This window comes from Stegodyphus dumicola, chromosome X1 (genome assembly GCF_044657685.1).
Source record: "Stegodyphus dumicola isolate Sdum_Otavi_A_Nest chromosome X1, ASM4465768v1".
Classification (NCBI taxonomy): domain Eukaryota; kingdom Metazoa; phylum Arthropoda; class Arachnida; order Araneae; family Eresidae; genus Stegodyphus; species Stegodyphus dumicola.
This window is the reverse complement of record NC_140780.1, coordinates 92,936,074-92,957,261: the sequence shown is the minus strand read 5'-3', so window position 1 is coordinate 92,957,261 and position 21,188 is coordinate 92,936,074. Positions and strand designations below refer to the sequence as shown.

Below are 21,188 nucleotides of genomic sequence, written 5' to 3'. Positions count from 1 at the left end.
ATAATGCCAAGCCGCACCCGGTACGCCTTCTTTCTACTGCTTGTTTTCGTGCTTCTTTAACATTTCCCTGGCCAGCACGATTGCCAGATCTCTCCCCAACAGAGCACGTTTGAGCTCGGAGGAGCAGGCTTCTCTGACCATCTCTGAATTGCGCCTTGGAGCAAGTATGCCAAGCAATTTCGCAGAGGACTTCTTCCAAATTCTGGCTGTCATCAAGGCCAGAGGTGGGCCAACGCCTTATTGCATTCTTTGCTCTTGTAGCTGCATTTCCTGAATAAAATACTAAATCCCTATGATACCGTTAGTTTTTCACTTACAATACATTTACATCTCATCTACCAACTTTCATACCATTTAGATAATTCTTCCTTCTTTTTGCATCACTCTTTATGTTATAGTTCGTATTGCTTCCACAAAACTTTTCTTTGACTATGAAGGGGTAAGTTAAAAGGTACTGACTATAATGTTTGAGGTTAAAGTATTTGGTCATTCCTCAGTTGCAGAAAATAAAGTAAAACGTTTAAGTACGATATCATACGATATAAAAAAATGCTGAAGATTAATATTTAAACTCTGAGATTAAAATTTAAATTTATTTTAAACAGAAATCTGAACACGGAAATTTCTGTACGGCATTAAATCACAAAAATGCTAGCTTGTATATTCAATATGCTTTCCTATTTGTAAAGGTTCTGTGTTCTCCTTCAACAAAGAAATTTTATTTGAAGTTTCTATATGTAATGCTGCTTTAAATAATGAGGCTTGAAAAGATGTTGATTCATTCTTAGCAACATAAATGAAATATGAATTTTAAAGCATTTCATATAATGTACTAAATGAACGCTTCTTTGTTTCAACGAAATTGAATGAGTAAATTTGTTTTACATGGTACTGTTTAACATTAGAGCATAGAAGAGTTACTATTATATGCACCGTTTATGGTATCAGGTTCAATGTTCCGTCTTACTTTCTTCGGGAACATGGAAGGACCTTACTCGGAACAGAGAGCTTACTAAAGCTATGTTCAATAACTGTGGGAAGTAGACAGGATACACAAGAAGGGTATACAAAACCCTTTATTTTTTCTCTATTTACAATAACTTCCGTACTTCGGAATACAAAGACCCACTACTCGTGGTCTGAATATACTACTCGTGGAAGAATATAAAAATAAAACTAAACTCTAATTTAACTTTAAAATAATAAACGTGGAAGATTGGCCTTATATTAACAGGAAGTCGTATGTAGTACAGAGAACTGTGAACACTACAATACGTTTACAATTATCAAGAGGATTAAAACCTCTGGCCTAAAAGGCAACCAGCAACTGAGTAAAACTTTTAAGGTAAGCGGCCTGCTTCGACTAACTGCTTCCTTTCTCTTTCTTGGCAAAAAGCCACAACTTAAATACTTGACGCTCGCCAGACAAACTTTGCATAATTACGTTAACGCTTATAATTCTGGCCGGAAGTAGAAAATAAGAAGTGATAGTAAAGATTTAAAATAAAATAAACGTTAGTAAAACTTAAGATCATTACATACTTCCCGCCAGAGTTAATTAGTTTGAAACTGAGGTCTAAAACGACCTTGTTGAAAACTTTTAGCTCTAGAATCTAACGCGAGGCCAAACTTTTACAAACATTTTTCGCTAGAAACTAGAAATTTAAAAGAAAGAAATTTTTTTTTTTTTTTTTACAATAGCAGCTCCCAGGATATACAACAATTTTTTTTTCATCTGTACTGCATCTAAACAGGAGCTTTTATTCAATTCTGGTTCCTTCCAGAGATCTGGAAGGAAAACTAGTTTAATGAAATGTTACACAATGAAATGGCAAGTAACATATACAATTATACTTCTCTTAACATTCTTATTTCATTCATGACTATTTTAATTATCTTTCCGCGTGCTCTCTGACATGTGTTGTAAAAGAACACCAAACACGAATGTGTTTCTGTCTACGTGTTCCACACTTCCTCCTACAATAAAAACACTAACGTGTTAAAATTCAACATAACAAGACCTCTTAACACACCCTAAATTCAACTCTAAACCCTGAGGTACTATTCTAAAAGTGGCTAACTCTAAAGTGTAGCGTCAGAGAGCCTAACTACATCATTCAACCTTTAACACATATTCGCCATGCTTTAGTCTTTTTACAGTCACACGAATAAAAAAAATTTTAACATTCACTTTTACCATATCACGGTATTTCTTAACATTTAAAATAACAGTTCACATTGTATATAAGAACATATTAACATGCCGTTAATTTTACACATTTGAAAACATACATTAGTAGTACATTGTTAACTTCTATTCTTTTCAAAGCAAGTGCCAATTCTTTCTATATTGAAATACTACATTTCAAAAAGTCTTTCAGACTAAAACTTCTCTCTTGCTAGAATGTTTTAAATAAAATTTATACAATAACTTTTTTCCATATTTAAGTCTTTACACAACGCTATTATACATCAACTTTAGTTTTACGCGCGAGTAATTTAAAAACATAATACGAAAATCGGTAACAACTCATTTCTCGCCCTTTTGGCGATAAAGGTAGACATCGCATGAGGTAAAACATCTTGAAATCTGCCACTTGCAGTAAGAATGAAAGATTAACTTAAGTTTGCAAAGTAACATAAAATTTTACTTATCTTTGTGATATTCGGACATCCTTTTCTGGGCCCAGTCTTTAAAGGTATTGCAGATAGTAGTGTGATTTATCCTCCTTCTTGTACGGGCTCGCCCTTCAGTGCTTTCCTCTGGAAGCTTCCTTTTTTCACCAGTTCGGCCACCCTTGAATACCTTCTTTTTCTCCTCTGCTTGTGGTCTTGGCCGTTTGATGGCAGCTGGTCTTGGCGGAACCGGGAAACTTCTGTCGTGTTCCTGCTTGGACCTCGTTGTTGGCCGTTCAAATTTTCCTTGTAACGTTTCCTCCGCCACTGATGTCCCTTCCGCAGTTCGGCTACATTTACTGCGGAGAGTCCTGTCGGATGAGTAGGTCTTCCGTTTTTGGGACGGATTATAGTGCCGTCATTTCTCCTGGTTCTCTTCACATACGTCGTCCTTCTCCCTTCTTCATTCTGGGGGTGTTCGTGAACTCTCTTTTCTGGACGGTGGAACGGCTTCTTTTTCTTGCTACCTTCAATTTTTCCGCGGGGAAATTTTCTTTTCACTTGCTCCTGCCTGTTATTGGCTTGCCCTTGTATTGTCGTTTCTCCACCTCTGGAGCTTGTGCCTGCGGTGTCTGCCGTGCCGGATCCTGCAAAAGATCTGAAAATATTTGCATTTTATTACGATCGAAGTAGGGCTTGATTTGATCAATGTTTGCGGAACAGGTTTCACCATTTCTGGCTTTTAACACTACTACAGCGTGAGTTATTTTTTCTATAACATATGATCCTTCAAATGGTGGAAAAAATTTGGCAGTTTTATCTTCTGGTGCTGAAGAAAGTGAATGCTTCATTTTTAAAACTTCATCCCCTACCTTATAAGTTACTCCCCGTCGTTTCAAATCATAATAGAGCTTCTGTTTTCTTTGTGCTACTTCCGTATTCTTTTTTGCTTCTTTTATTAGTTTTTCTATATCACCCATTTTCAATTCTGGGGCTCTTTGTTGCACATAAAATAATTTATCTAACGGTGTTATAATCTTTCTGCCTAGAAATAACTCAGCAGGAGTTTTGCCGTTGTATCATGTTTTGCGGTTCTAAGGGCGAAAGCAAATTCATTGACATAGTTATCCCAGCTTTTATGAAAATTTTTAACATAACTACGGATAATATTCACTATATTTCTGTTGACCCGTTCCGCTATATTTGATTGCGGCCGATACGGGACCATTTTTAAATGACGTATGCCCAGTTTTTGGCACATGTCTTCAAATATATTACTTACAAATTGAGGACCATTATCCGATATAACTTTTAGGGGCGCCCCGTATTTTAAAATATATTTATTTAAAATAGAATCAGTAACTAATTTCGCGGAGGCTCGTTTTAAGGGAACAATTTCGGTCCATTTACTAAAATGATCAACCATAACAAGGAGATAGCGACTTTTATTTAACTGACTTTTTGGGAAAGGGCCCAATAAATCGATGCCAATTATTTCATTTGGAAATTCGGATTTAATACTATTTAGAAACCCGGCCAGGCGGAAATTAATATAATTAACTGCTTGACATGTTGGGCAGGACTGGACATATGCCCTTGTTAACTTTTGCAGTTCAGGAAAGTAGACTGCCTCGCGTACGCGTTGGATAGTTTTTCGAATACCAGCATGAGATGCTAAAGGGCCGTCATGGAGCTCCTACAGAATATTTAATCTAAGACTAGCTAGGATAACAGGTCGAAATTCGTTATTGGAATTCGTAGTTTTTGTATAGAATAATAGACCATCTATTAGTTCGTAATGGGCCGCCCTATTTCTTATCGCCACAATACCTTGGTGGCTAAAATTTTCAGGATTCTTCAAATACTCATAAATGCTTACAAACTCAGGATCCTTACCCAGTTCGGTTATTGCAGTTTCTCGGGAATTTATTGTACATGGTGTAAGCATTGCCACCTTTACGGTATTTCCTTGTTCGTCTATTTTAATTCTTGATAGGGCATCTGCTACGATATTTTCCTTTCCAGGGGTATGCTTAATTACCAGATTATATTCTTGCAGCTTGAGTGCCCATCTTATTAACCTTGGGGATAAATTTTTCCCTGAGTACAATCTAGTTACCGCCGCATGATCAGAGTACACTGTTATCGGCGCCTTTCCAAAATAGACTCGGAACTTTTGCACTGCTAACAGAACTGCAAGTGCCTCTCTCTCTGTCGCGGAATAGTTTCTTTGTGTTTGATTTAAAGTTCGGCTAAAAAATGCCACGGGCTGCTGATTTTGCGAAAGTACCGCTCCTACCGCATAATCCGAAGCATCCGCTGAAATTTTTAAATTCTCATCCTTTTCAGGAAATTTCAACACAGGGGCTTGCGTTAATGCTTGTTTTAATTTTTCGAAAGCACTATTGGCTTCGGCCGTCCACGAGAATCTTGCCTTTTTCCTTTTTAATTTTAACAATGGCTCAGCAATAGCTGCAAAATTTTTTATAAAGGACCTATAATATGAACAAAGTCCTAGAAAAGAAGAGAGCTTCTTTGCCGTGTTTGGAGTCGGATACTTTTGTACAGCGATTATTTTTGATTCATCTGTCTCGATCCCTTTTTGAGATATTTTGTAACCTAAATATTTTAATTCAGGGGCTGCAAATTTGCACTTTTCGACATTAACGTTTAGACCGGCCTCATTTAATAAAGAAAACACCTGTCTTAAATCCTGTACATGTTGGTCGAGATTATCACTAGTAATAATGATATCGTCTAAATAGATAAATGTGGACTTTCCAAGAACAGGTCTTAACACAATGTCCATACATCGCTGAAATGTTTCCGGCGCCCCTGAAAGGCAAAACGGCATACGCAAAAATGCATAAGTGCCAGACTTGGTTATAAAAGCAGTCTTAGGCACGTCCTCAGGCCTAACCCCTATTTGAAAATAACCAGTCCTTAAGTCTAAAGTCGTCATATATTTGGTGGATGTTATGTTCCTTAGAATTTCTTCAATAATAGGTAACGGATATACCGGATATTTAGTTATAGAGTTTAATTTACGGTAGTCAATTGCGAATCTCCACCTTTTTGGATGTGTCAAAGCATAGTCATTATTTTTCTTACATAAAACCACCGGGCTAGCATAACTACTTGAGATGGGCGTTATGATCTTTTTACGTAGCATATCGGTGATATGCCATTCTATAATTTTTTCCTTATTCTTATCATACCGGTATGCTTTGTGGCGAACTGGCATTGAATCTCCGGTGTCAAAGTAACTGAGTAAATCCTGGAATATCACTAAATAAGGAAGCAAATTCACTTACCACTTGTCGGATTCTTCCTTGCTCGTCATTAGGCAGGTGGTCAAGATTTAACATCGGCGGTTCAGCCTTTTCTGCACGAACTGGTTTCATCGTCAGCTTAACGGACGCTTCATTAAAATCCAGCGTTGCTTGTGCCTCTCAAAGAAAATCTATTCCTAAAATAATATGTGCTTGCAGATTCTTTACTATAAAAAACATCACCTTTACTTGTTCGTCCTTGATACGGATATACAAAGGTACTTTACCTACGCACTTACATTTTTCTCCTTGCGCCGCTAACACTGTCGTATTATCCGAATTATATATGCGGTATTTCCGAAAATACTTCCTAAAAAAATCTTCTGCCACACAGGAACACTGCGCGCCTGTATCCAGTAGTGCGGTGGCTGGGATATTATTCACCAACACTTCAATCTTCGGAAGAGTCAAATTTTTCACCATTACTGTATTTAACTTGAAGGAAGAGGGGTTTTCTTGGCCTTCGGATTTCCGCACCCTCCCGTCAGCAGAAATCCGTTTTAGTTTAACTTATTTTTCATTTCCGTGCTTTCCTTCTTTTTCCGCTGGCCTTGAGACTTTTTTCCTGGATTGCTATTGAACTGTCGACGTTCGCCGGCTGTTTTTGAATGCTCGGGTTTCCTTGCCCACTGATTCGCTTTGCTTCCGTTGCCGTGTGCTTGAGTTTGCTGTAGTCTTGGCGCACCAAATTGGTTTCGCTGTTGATATTGGCGTCTTCTTTCAATGTCGCCGTTCTTCTACTTTCAAACTGGATTGCTAGCTCAAATAACTTTTCCAGTGTAGTCGGATTTCTTAATTCAATAAAGTCTTGCACTTGGGACAGTAACCTCGGCAAAATCACTTGAATTATCTCAGGATCAGACGGTTTCCATACAAGAGTTTGAAGACGTGAATTTTTCTTAAAATAAAGCTTGAAAGATTTTCGATTCTTTGTTAATATATGCTGAAAAGTTCCGTTTCTAATTTCGCACGATCCCTTACAACAGGGAAGGCTTTTACTAGGGCAGTCTTGAAATTCTCGTAAGTATAGGTGGGACTTCCTGCTTGACCCAAGAGACTTCTGCCTATACACTTGAACCAGTTAAGCGCTTGAACCAGTTGTCCCCTCAAAGCGCTGGTAGCTAAGGTAACTTTTTGAAACTCGTGCACGGGATAGAGCATGAAGTGGTCATCCAATTTTTCCAAAACACTGTTTACCGGTGAGTTTCCATTAAATGTTGCTTCTGGTTTCATCGAAGCGCGCATGGTCTGGACGATGTAACCAAATCCTTCCAGGGCGGCAGCTGGCATTTCTGGATTCTGAGCCTCTTCTGCAGGCAGCACAGGTTCTTCTCGAAACTCGGCCATGGTTATTCCTCTTCGTTGGGCGCCACTATCAGGTTCAATGTTCCGTCTTACTTTCTTCGGGAACATGGAAGGACCTGACTCGGAACAGAGAGCTTACTAAAGCTATGTTCAATAACTGTGGGAAGTAGACAGGATACACAAGAAGGGTATACAAAACCCTTTATTTTTTCTTTATTTATAATAACTTCCGTACTTCGGAATACAAAGACCCACTACTCGTGGTCTGAACGTAAGAATATAAAAATAAAACTAAACTCTAATTTAACTTTAAAATAATAAACGTGGAAGATTGGCCTTATATTAACAGGAAGCCGTATGTAGTACAGAGAACTGTGAACACTACAATACGTTTACAATTATCAAGAGGATTAAAACCTCTGGCCTAAAAGGCAACCAGCAACTGAGTAAAACTTTTAAGGTAAGCGGCCTGCTTCGACTAACTGCTTCCTTTCTCTTTCTTGGCAAAAAGCCACAACTTAAATTCTTGACGCTCGCCAGACAAACTTTGCATAATTACGTTAACGCTTATAATTCTGGCCGGAAGTAGAAAATAAGAAGTGATAGTAAAGATTTAAAATAAAATAAACGTTAGTAAAACTTAAGATCCTTACAATGGTACCATGCGATATTATGTTACCATGCGATATTATGGTACCATGCAATATTAGACAAACCTAGAAAATTAATCTGCCTTCTTATCCTTAAGCTGTTTGTTTCATATTTTTATTAAACCGCAAATAAGTTAGCAGTTAAAAAATATCATAGGCTATAACGTATTGGACATTGCTGCCATTAAAATTGTAGCACCATGAAAGGAGCGCAAAAGAAACCTAAGCATGAAAAGTGAAATATGCTGAGATATACAAACTACTTGAATGTCAAGACATGAACATAGTATAAGCAAGAGTAATTACACCTAGAAACTGCAAAAATTTAAGATTGAAATGATGATTTTTCGTTCATAATTCGCGTTCACTCATTGTGTTTTGCGTTGGAAATCGTATTATTCTTCCTATATAAAAAGGAACTCATATAAAAAAATCTCAGATTTACGTTTTAGGAGAATCATATTCTACCACTGGCGTACTTCGCAAATGCTTCTCGCGTTGATCGAGATTCGATGACTTTTATGAGATTTGCAGTCGATGAGTCAAGGAAGGCTACGGATTTCGACGGCTTTCATTCCCCAATACCTAAGACACCAACAAATTGCTCTCATCGCTGTTAGGACCGTACAGCAACATCACGTAGCCTGTATCAAGAAATTAAGAATGCTGCTGTATACGAACAAGTATTAGCATGTTTAGTGGGACGATATCTGAAATGCTCGGATTATAACTTGGCGGCTATTGTTTGGCTTCTCTTCACGCTATCCCCCTCTCTCATGCATATCTCATGATGGCTATATCCTTGTGCGGAGGCACCCAAGGGAACGAATCTTCGAAGCTTCCATTCTTCATCGTCATACCCGCTCAGCACTTGGATTGATAGTACGGGTAGCCACTAGGTTCACATCCCCTTCAACTCTACTCCAGATATCCAATATTTTGACTAGCTAGTATAGAAGCAAACTGTAATCCTCCAAGTGCATTACAATCCTTAGCCGTATATACTGATGGCTCCAAAGGAGAACTCGGGACTGGCAGTGCCTGGTGTGCAATGGAGGGTGACCACATAATCCATTCCTGGGCTAAGAAGCTCCATCCCAGTAACTCGGTGTTTCAGGCAGAACTTACAGCCCTAAAGGCAGCTCTGGACTTTACTGCTAACAATAGCAGGTATAAAGTAATTTACACAGACTCAATGTCAAGCTTGCAGGCCACCGAAGGCGGCCGCAGTAGACATCCCATTGTCAGAGACATACAAAAACTATTAATTTCGATTCCTGCAAGTCTGAGGTCCCAGCTACAATGGGTTCCAGCCCATACGGGGATTAAAGGAAATGAAGCAGCGGATATGATTGCGAAGGGCGCAGCCAATGAACCCCACGTGAGTAGCATTGGTGTGCCCCTTCCGCACTCGTATCTGAAAACTACTCTCAAATGTGAACTAATGAAGCAGTGGTAAAACTACTGGGAGACAAGCACCACAGACAGAAGACTGTATGATTTCCAACCAAAAGTTAACCACAATTTAAATAGCAGTTCTTCGCACCTCACACAGTATTTGACAGGGCATGGCCCATATATGTCCTATCTTCACAGATTTCGCCTAAGAGAGAGTGACCAATGTATTTGTGGCAATACTAGTGACCCAGATCACTATCTATTTGACTGCTCGCACACGGGAAATTCACATTTGAAAAGACCATCTGCAATCAATATGCCAGCATGGTACAAGAACACAATTAAGAATAAATATGCGCTCAGCCGCATTAGAGACTGCACTACCATTGCTAAAAGCATTGCTGACAATCTGGAGTGACTTCTTTCTTTGGACACCATGCCATCAGCATCCTGCTCTGTACATATATTAATTTACTTAATGTCTTGTGTTTTTTTTGTTTGTTTGGCTGTTTTTAATTATATTTAATATTATGACTAATCCAGAACTCATTTAATGTATTCCACAATTTGTAATGTATTTGGTCATCTTTACATCTGTACCTGATTTTTATAGCACATCCTTAATATAACTGTATGTCTAACATGTACGATAATAGTGAAATGTGTTCCGCTTAGTCTCAGCAGTCCCCACCATGCACCTTCTTTCCATGTTCTGGTCTTCACTTCAATGTTCCTCGTTTCGTGGCCAATCCCCGGAGGACACAGTACTAAGCTCTTTATTTATATTTATTCATGTATTTTTAAAATTCCATCAACGGGATCCAACAGGCTGAAAAGTACCTAACCCAGTGCGCCAGCTGTTCTGTCGATGGTGAAAAGAAAGTGTCATATTACTGATATCGTATTAATGCCTGTGATTGGTTCATACCTTTGAGATCTCAGTTGCCTTATATTTCAACAGGACAGTACGAGACCACGTTATCTTAGGTTTTCTCAGGATACAGGGTGTTCAACTCCTGCCTTTTATCATGCATTCTCAAGATTTGTGACCAACTGAAACCGGTGTTAAATGCTGCAGAGGGACTGGTACAGCAACACGTACGGACTGGTATGGCAACATACACGGTACACCAGTGTGTCTAATACACTCTGATACAAATCCATAATTGCCATCCGAAGATCTTTGACTCCATACCCATACTATAAGAAATAGTTTCTACTGTTTCCAGAAACTGAGGATTCAGCTAACAGTATGTATGTAGATTCTGTGTCTCAAAGTTAGTTCTAATTGTAATAATTTTAATTAATAATGAAAATTTTAATATTTCATCTTCCCATTTAATATATTTAAAAAATAAATATGATTCTGCTAGGTTCATTAATTCCTTCATAGAGAAGAAGCTTTAACAGCTAGCAGTTATTCCATGCCCTGAACGATAAAAAATGGATGATTTCTCAAATTCGATCAAATACATTTAGTACAAATGGAGAAACCAGCTAAATAAGCAACTGTAAATTTAAAAACCATTTGTTAATATAACTGAAACAAAACTCTTGAATTATGACGTCTAGTTTTGATAAAAATATTTCCATTATGCCATAGCCTTCAAAAAGCATAATTTAACATGCACTTGTCTGGTCATTGATTTTATAAGTTTGTCCTTTCTGTATTCTAATTGCATCGAATAACTTCAAAAATTTTAATAAATGATGTTTAATGTAAATGCAGTTTCATTAATTTCAAAAATGTAGAATTTTTAATATGCAATATAAGGAAACTGAATCGGTACAGTTCATTTTCTCATATATTAAGATTTACGTTCATTGGAAGTTATTATAATTTTTTTTAATTCTCCGTTTTTACTAGAAGAATGATTGGGTTATTTCTTTACAATATGAAGATGTTACTTAATGCGTGTATATTGCAGTAAAAGTTATTAATACGATCTTTAACTTCCGATACACGTGGTAAATTTTGTCATAGTTATCAAATTTATAAACTTAATTTTGGAATTGTTTAAAAACTCTGGCAAAATTGAAAAATCTAAATAAAATAAATTAAACTGACCTAGATAATTGATGATTATGCATAATCCCCAGATTAATCACTTTTGCTATAACACATATATTAGTTAGGAAATAATTTTCTAGATTCGTGGGATATCTTTCCTATGTAGTCCTTAGTCATATTTTGCGTTAATGTTTCAATCAGGAAAGATATAGAAATCTGAAAATCAATTTTCAAACATATTATTGTTTATTGATATGATGGGTTTCAAAGCACTTTTAGAACGTATTTTCCAGGAGAGCAATAAGCAGTAATGAATTAAAAATTTCCCCTTATATTTGAGATGCCTTAATTAACATTTCGGTTACATTTATGTATTTTAGACATATGGATTGGATTGGATTATTTAATTATGGCAAAGCACACAAGGGCTATCTGCCTAAAGGGAGGGATGCCTTCGTGGAGGTCTTTCTAAGGGAAACTGGCTCGTATACACGTTACACATGGAGAAAACCACGAAAACGCTCATACAGCCAGCCAGTTCGCGGGATTCGAACCGCGGACCGAACTACCAATGTTCAGCATCTTTACCGCTCGGCCGCTGGTGGGCCTTTAGACATATGGAAAGTTTCATTTATTTGCCTTCCGATGTAAGTTCAACATGTAAAAATAATGTAAACTGAGTTATACACCTGCTCACTATGGCAAGATTTAGCAGCATTGCGCATATGCAGGAAGAGTTTTGGGAGACAAGGGTACATATTAACGATTGCAGGTAAAAAAATGTTTTAAGTTAAATAGAAATGAATTATAATAAGTTTGTTCGTGATGAGCTGACAACTAGTATTCTATTTTCTTCTCACCTTTAAGCAAGAGTTACTTGCTAAATGTATATAAATAAACACGTATATACTTACACTTATGTGTTCTTCATATCTTCTTGTATGGTCTGCAATAAAATGCACGGATTCCATAGCTCTCTGAAATTCTGGACAAAAATGCAAGCGCATTGTGATCCCAGGGGGTGGACTTGTGTCTGCATTATGCATCGACGAAGAACTACCATCGTCATCCGTTGTAGGCACATCACTCGGCCCTTTACCAGAATAACCATGGATACGACATGCACCGTACTGAGAGGACTGGGGCACTTGCTCTGCAAATTCTACGTCGTAACTGGTTCTGCGGGGCATGGACTGACTTTCTCCTCCGCTGCAAGGCCGAGTCATAAATTTCCTGGGATCGGCAGAATATAAAGGCCGGCGCATCAAGAGGAGGCGGGGCAAGATCTGCAGGAAGACACGTTTAACCCAGGGCGCCATTTTGTGAGTAGATGATGTCCGGAAGTGAACGTTGAGCACCACAACGGTCACACAGATGGACAGTGTAACCAGGATCATAGTAAAAAGTAGGTATTTTCCGAGCAGAGGCACCACCAAAGATGTAGGGGGAATGATTTCAGCTAGAAGCAGGAAGAAAACAGTGAGGGAGAGTAGTATAGAAATGCTAAGTGTCACTTTCTCTCCGCTGTCTGATGGCAAGTAGAAGACAAGGACAGTGAGGAAAGATATGCCCATACATGGAATTATGAGGTTCACTGTATAGAAGAGGGTTTTCCTGCGCATACTAATATTGAATGTTATGTCCACGTATGGTTCTTCGCAGCAGGTGTAATATTTCTCATGGCGAACGGCAGGAACTTCTAGAATGTCCCATTCGACGCTGAGGTAGAATTCTGTAAGGTCTATTCCAATTTCGACTAGGTTGGTCCCTTTTACTTCATCTTTGTGACGAAGATCAACCTGAAACATTTCACCAAATAATTAGGATACTTATATTTTCTCTGAAAATTTGATAATCAATTATGAAATTTAAGCATAGCTATTTTAACCAAAGAACCCCTTAGAGTTAAAATATGTTATTTGAAAAACATTTCTTTTCTCATTTCATAAAAGCTGGAAAAATGTAGCTATTGCATTTCATTTTAAGCTAAATAAATAAATAACCCGATCCCAAGAAATGTTCACGTGAAGACGCTGAACAACTAGAGATCATAAAAGTTTTTTATCGTATACTCAGTGCGCAAGAAATTGGTAATCTGTTTACTTAGATACTAAGAATGAGGCTCTATCAGAAGCTGAAGAGATAAAAATGCTGAACTCTGATATTTAGAACCAGGTGCGAATTTAAGGAAAGATGTCTCTTATTTCTTATGGGTGTTTTCGTGCTTTTCCCCATACGCAGCTACCTACCAACTGCATACTAACTGGTAAGGTTAGTGAACTTTCGTAGTTCAGCCTGGGTTCGAGTCTGAGCAAGCAGATTGCCTGAATTTATGTTTTTGTGCTTTTCTCCACGTGTAAAGCGAATGCGAGCTAATTTGAAACGAAAATCTGTCAGAAAGGCATTCTGTCCTTCAAACAGATAGCTCGCGCTTCCTTTCTCGTGGTCAAATAAAGAGACAAAAAATAGGGCAACATTAATACGAGGCAGTTTTGAAGTCCTTTTTGAAAGCCCGAAAAAATCTCTACATTCAGGTACACAATTTTTGAGTGCTTTGCCGAAATCAATTAAGCAAGAAACAAAAGCAACTAAGAAAGAATTTGCAGAATTTTATCTAATATGTTTTCCATACAGTAATTTCTTTTGCTGCTGTAGTAAATGTACTGCATAATATAGACTACGTTTAGCGTTAAGTAACTGCGTACTTTTACAACTGTAAAGTTACGTTTTGAATATTTACAAGCTTTTTAAGTACGAATGATGAAAATTTAACCAATCATTAATTATTTGGTTACAAATTCATACTAGAGTTTGTTGATTATTTTATGACAATTTTATATTATTTTTTAATTATTTAATAACAATTTCATATTATACTTATCAATATAGTAATGCTTATCGCTGATTATAATTATGTTTGACAATTCTCAGATAACGTCAACTACCCTGTTTGCCTTGTTAAGACAAAGTTGTATTTATCCTAATTGCATATTCATTGCAGTCATGTTATGAGCAGTTGCTAGTTATTCTGTCTCACAGAAACTTTAAAATTTTTTATTCAGAAATAACATAGTGACTCACAAGAAATGAAGTATAATAAGAAATTCAATCACTAATTGAGCCTTTAAAATTTTTCTAATTATTTATAATTTCTTTGATAATTTTATATATTGAATAGTTTGCTTTAGAAATGCTGCTACAGTTTCATATTAAATGTTTTTAATTTATTGCTTTAAAAATGCAACAGAAAGAAAAGTCAGAAAACTTTTAAATTTCAAACGTTACAAGGTAATCTAGAATTAACTCAGTAAGATTTAAATTTCAGTTGAAAACCGTGAGGGAAATGGTATATCCATTTTAACTGACAAAACTCAAGTGATCAGCAACATCGACGGTTATACAAATACTTCCTGACTCAGAAGCTCGAATTAGGAATTGTCTGACTTAACGTATCAAACTTTATTATTTGTGTAAGGAATAATACTTGATTCTATTAATTAATTCTACCAAAATACTTGAGTATTGCTTATTATTATCACCAAGAAAGGTATTTGAATATCGGTAAGAGAAGCCAAAGGCCGCTTTTGCCTGGTTTACGACGCCCGGTTTCAAGGCAGTGGACTCCTCATTCAATATCCAAAGTCCTTTACCACTTTCAAGGACACTGAGTCCAAATACCGCCGCATTTCTACCTGTGCTAATAGATAAGGAATAAACAGTAATAATAGATAACAAGAAACAACAATAAAAGGAGAGCTAAGGGCTATAGCCGCCTCTTTTTCAAACGATGTGCGCAATGAAGAAATAGTTCTCTTTCTCTCAAACTGGGGTTCCATTTGCTGAACGAACCTGTACTTTTTATGTAACGAATATAACTGCATTAATTATGCATTGTAGTTGTTAGGAAGGTTTATGTTCTGACTGTGGTTGCCATGAGAAGTTTTTGATGTACCAAGGGGGGTTAAGAACTGAAAACATCGATGTACCGCTAGGTTAACCGGTTAACATTTAAAATTTAAATTAATTATATTAAGCTAAACTCCAAAAACATTTGGTTACCGCTGGGTTAAGTGGATAATATCTAAAATTAAAAAAAAATACGCTAAGACAAACTGCTGTGGTAAATTTAGTATAATCAGAAAAAAAAAAAGGTTTAAGAGAAAATATAAGAAAAATACAGTTGAAAATTGAGTTCCGGTTTCCTTTCACCCAGACTATTTGCTACTAGTACTATTAAAGAATGATACTAATAGCGTCAGCTTTTTCCATGGCTGTTTCATCTTCTTGTCATCAACTTTTGACTTCAAAATGCTCCTCCTTCTAATAGAGCATTTAGTAGTTTTGCTGATCTATGATTTTGGACGATTTCTTTACCGAAAATCTAAAAGATATATTTTATGCTTTTGTGACAATCGAAAACTAATTTATAATGTTAATGTTTGGAGTTTTGAAATGTGCAGCAGATATATTTACCCGTACATTGTCTAGTCAAAGATGACTTTAATCTGATGATTAAATTGGTCAATTTATGTGATAACTGATTTTTTTAAAAATTTAGTAAACCCCATTCCATCCATAAAAAGTCTGAAATTTCTAATTAAATGCCAAGTTTTGTACAGTGCCTCTACGCTGAGGGGAATATTCTTTTAAGTGACTTTCTTTAAGCAGAAAGCTACTTATGAACCCCTGCTTTGTAGAAATCGAGATCATCTAATTATCAAAACAAACAAAAAATATAATTTAAACGACAATTTCGATGTATAATAGGCTCTTCTATGCTTTTTCATTTGCTTCTTTGCAACTGGAGGGAAACATAATCACGTCAGAAATATACTTCACATTAGATTAAGCACATAGTACACCACTTAATGAAATCAGAATAAAAATAGCTTAGTCTTTGAAAATATTTAGGAAGAAGAGTTTAGTTTAAATGCTCATGAATCGGGAATTTTGGGTAGCTGTAGGCCAAGTGAGTAAATTCTGGCCAGTTTTAGGAGTTAATATCGAATATAAGTTAAGCATTAGTGAGTGTTTAATTTAAATTAAGATTGTGACACTGCTCATAAGCATTTAGTTCAAAACTTACCTTTTGTTCAATTGTATCAATAACTGAGATCTTTTCCGTAAGATAAGATAGAGATAAGTTTTTTAAAACCATAAGAGCTATTTTCCTTTGATTAATTATTCTTATAAACAAAGTGAAAATGTTTAAATGTTTTCTCTTGACAATTCTTTGTAAACAAGGTCACCGGTGCACCGGAAATAAGAACGGCACATTAAATTTTAAATAACCAGTAGGCAACGGTATTAAGTAAAGTCTGTAAAGTCATTTTCTCGAAAAAACATTCTGAAATTATTTGGCGCTTTTATTTTAATATAAAGGTAAACATCCAATGAGTGTACAGAATATCTATCATTCCTTTTGCTTTCTGGCTGATCTGACTGTAAAACTCAACTAAGAGTGAAATTTGGTTCAATCTTTTATTTTTGAAAGTAGTCTGTTAATTTCTATTTGTGAACTATTTACAAAAGTTTAACTGAAGTTACGAAATAAACTTTTTGTCGCTAATGTGCCACTTAGGTTTCAGGAGTGTCAGGGAAAAGTTTTCCAGTGAAATTATCTAAAGTAAATTAAGTGTAGATTAGAATCGTAATGAATATGTTACAATAAATACACGAAGTCCATTAATACACAAACTTACAAGTAAAAATGCGAATTTTCCATGAGCATTCGCTAATTCGAATTCTTATTATCACTATCTAAGTGTCCTTAATATTTTACGAAAGATACCATATAAAAATATAAAGCCGCTTATGTTTCTCTATGTAAATGGGCTAAATAATGCAGATGACAAAAATAAGCTTTTCTACAATTCAAAAAGACTATAGGCTATGTAATAAAAGGCATATTTTGCTACTCTTATTTTCTGAAATTAAAATAAAGAAATTACTTTGTCTGAGATAGAATTTTACTTTTTTTGAAAATAAAATTCTTTAAAATCTTATATTATTTAAACTGTACTTTATTTAAAATTACTTTTATTCTTTTTTTAGCGTAACATGTGACTATTTGGATTTAGATATCCACAGAAAGAACCAGTGTTGACTCAGAAATTTGGAGCGACTCGGTGTAATTATTCAGCTTTCAACATAAAAACTGGTCCAAATATCAGCTACAGAAGGAAAATGTCCTTTCAGTCTTTGAGGCGTAATATTTGGCTTTTAGACTGCAGACGTCAATCCCCGACAGGTCATTTAACACTTTCAAGGCAAGAGAAATAGTAGCGAAATTGCTACCACCACAAAAATATGGAACCGTGAGGCAGAATAAGTGTGTTAACGCTGTGTCCAGCACAATTAAAAAAAAGCGAAATATTAAAATTTTTATTGGATAATGCATTTTAGATGTTAGTAGTCAAAATCGGAATTTACTAATTAATCTGAGCTCTGGGTTTTCTCGCTCAGTTCTAATAGATTGCAGACATTTACAATAATGGATATACTTTTTATAGTGTATATTTTAAAAATATTTAGTACATATTTTTTCTCCCCAAATCCTTCATACAGAAGTACAAAATTTTATTTCTATTCTATTTCGTACAACAAAAAAATACATGTCAAACATTAACCCTTTATATGGCCTAGGTATGGCACAGGCTCAAGCTTTAAATGCATAATGTTCCTTTATATCCAACATAATTGCTTAATGAAATTATACTTTGCCCCCAAAAATCTATGCGAGCTATTTTTAGTTTTGAATAAAGTTTGGAAGTAAAGCAAAAAAAGAAAAAAAAAGATTTAAGGAAAACGTATGTCCTCCTAATCCCCAGTAAAGAATTCTGCTTTTAAATACATTTCAATCGAAGTTTTTGATATAATAATACAAACACGCGATTGATTAGTTTAAAGGACAGATGGAGATAATATTTTACCAAATGGCCGGATAATTACAACTAATGCATTTGTCGGAAATTGCTGAACTTATCGGTGATTTAGCTATCTGGATCATCGACAGTTTCCCAGGGTTTCCATCTAGAAGTGTTCGATATGCAACCCTTGAGAGTGGGGGGCAAAGATATGGGATACATTGCTGATTTCGGGTTAAGAATTAACCATCACTAACCAAAACACCAATTTGAAAACAGCTACTCCTTTATAAAAACAGCAATAGCATAATAATGGAAAAATACTAACCCAAGTGAAAACACATAACCTCTTAAAAGAAGAACAAAGAACTCAAAGTTACCAACTATCAAATGGTAATTAAACAAGTGCCAAAGTTAAAAAAGCGTAGGGTTTGTGGCCCAACATCTATACATATTCTACGGTTAAATTACCTCACTAGTAAATTAACTGCAGTATCAAAAAGAAATTCAGCAATTTGGAAAAAATCTGATCTACATGCAACTGAAAATGAAGATAATTTTCTGGTAATTGAGAAAAATATTCTTTATCCTTTTTTTATAAATATAACTCTTTATAAATATTTTCGTGTTTTTCCTTCTAACTCTGTTTTTACATTTTTACATTTTTCAGCATGCAAGGTAATTGCATTTTGTGTTCATAAACCTGTTGCTCAACTATTTCCAGCTGAAAGCACTATAACCACCTACATAGAGAAGTGTTTATAATTTATGTATCACTAACAATTTCCTCATATTAGCGAGACGTAAACACATTAGTTGCGGTTAATGGAGCAAAAGCTTACACAGCCAACTTCTTTACAGTGTCCGTACGCTAAGCGCAATATTCTCTTAAGATATTTTCTTTCAGCTGAAAACTATTTCTGAACCTCTGTTAAAGAGAAAGTGGAATTCTCTAATTATCAAAGCAATCAAAAACTCGTAATGTTATCGAAGTTAAAAGAAAATGTAATTTAAACGACACTTTGATGAAAGAGGTTCTCTCCTACTCTCTCATTTGCCTCTTTGCATTTTTTACTGGCACTCTATTCTCAAAACTGAACCGAACTGAAAAGCCTCCGTTTGCGACTTTGCTCTTTCCTTAATTGCGGCTATCGATTATATCTTTCCTCGAAAATGCAGGAAAGACTTTTAACTGTTGCTAAGGTACAAGAATGATTTTTGCTATTCTTACGCCTTTCGATAAACTGCTAGCACAAGCTACTACCTTCGAAAACACTGATTATTGGGGTCTGGTATTGTTAACTGAATGCTTTAATCTAATTGCGCTGTTTTATTATTCAACACTAGAATGAGTTTTTTTAATTTAAAGAGAAAATAATGATTATTTTCCGTTTTAGAAAGAAAAGGATAGAGTCATTTTTTCACTTTCTTCGCTTTTAACATTTCAGATTGGATAAAAGCAAGAATTCCAGATAATTGGGATGAAATCGTTACTGAAGTAGTTTTAAAAAACCGCAAGAGATATCATTTTAATATGCTGAGTAAAAATTGCTAAGAAATTTGTATAAAAAGATTGACATCTGGACTACTGTACCAAACATTCTTATCAAAACTTATACAGTGAATGAAACAAGGCAAAGATCTAACGTCTTCAGTTCTTCTGAAAAAGGATTTGGATAAAGCAATCGAAGACAAGTAAGCGAATTTTAAAAGTCTGCTACATTAGGAAACTTGGAAAATAAGAAACGTCCTAGCTCGGATGTAGGAAGATTTAGCTGAATCGTACATAATAAGATTCTACACCTGTCATTAATTACACTGAGTGCATCGAAAATATTTTACAAAGCAAAATTAGAAATAATGAACGACTCAGTTAATAACAAGCTTCCTTAAATTTGTTGCAAATATAATGTTAATTTGTGAGTCAAAGACCATAGAAATTTCACTTTGTTAAACTTTTTTATGATTAGTTACAAAAATTTGCTCTTAAAACTATCTAATAATTTTTATACGAATCCTACGTTTGTAGAAAAGCTATTATGAAATTAAATATGATCAGCTTTAAAATGTACAGCACATGAAGGAAACTGGAAATCAAATCTATATATTTCAACTGATTACCTTCAGAAAATTCTCTGCAAAATATTGAGTCTGAAAGTTTATTTCATACGAAAACGTTGCATACTATAAAAAAACATATACTATACCATATATGTTTTTATACTACTCTTATTAGCTGTTTTTACTAGGCTTCAGTGTTCTTGCAAGCACAAACAAAATATGATAGAAAAAGAAATTTCACAGTTGCAAATGTTTGGATCATTATAGACATAAAATTATAGAAGGATTATATTTGCAGTCTTTGTTTTGGAAAAAAAACTTAAAGCTTCAAAAGAATTAAAAGAGGATATTTTAATCAAAAGTAAATAAATTTAATAAAATTTTGGTTAAATTCACAAGAGTTTACTGGAGAAGTTAAACAACAAGAATAAGCATAATGTTTGTAAATTTTTGTAGGATGAGTTTCGTGGAACCAACCTCTTCAGCTGCCTAAGTGCAAATAAACAATTATTTTAACCTAAATTACAAGAATTTGTTCAAATGTTATGGCAATTAGTTTTAAACTGCTTCTGCCAAAAAGAATTATAATCGATTTCCTTCAATTTATGTTCAGAACTTTGATACAATTAGCTATTTTTTAAACTTTTGATTGTTATCATCGAGCTCAGCTCGCATTCTAGTTACGCACTGCAGTGAGCGCAAACGAACACAGCTCGCATTACAAATTCACAACTGACAGATATCGAGCGTATTTGGGAAGGAACAATTGCTCAATCTTACAACTGCCGGAGGGTTAAAATACAAACAGGTATACAGAAAGTTCGATAAATTAGTTGTAAAATTTCATATCACTTGCGAAGATTTTATTGAAAGTTATAAGCTGTTTATAATAATGTGCATTAAAATATCGATGGGAAAAGTAATTATAAACTTCTCGAAATATATGGAA

General features: G+C 35.3%; 1 protein-coding gene across 1 annotated transcript in view; it reads right to left on the bottom strand.

Moving 5' to 3' along the window:
- Positions 1-21,188, bottom strand: part of LOC118181469 (acetylcholine receptor subunit alpha-like) — a 637,159-nt gene that overhangs the window by 28,646 nt on the left and 587,325 nt on the right. The window contains exon 6 of the mRNA XM_085807084.1: positions 12,227-13,111. Coding sequence (XP_085663210.1) covers positions 12,227-13,111 — 885 coding nt within the window. The remainder of the gene's footprint in view (positions 1-12,226; positions 13,112-21,188) is intronic.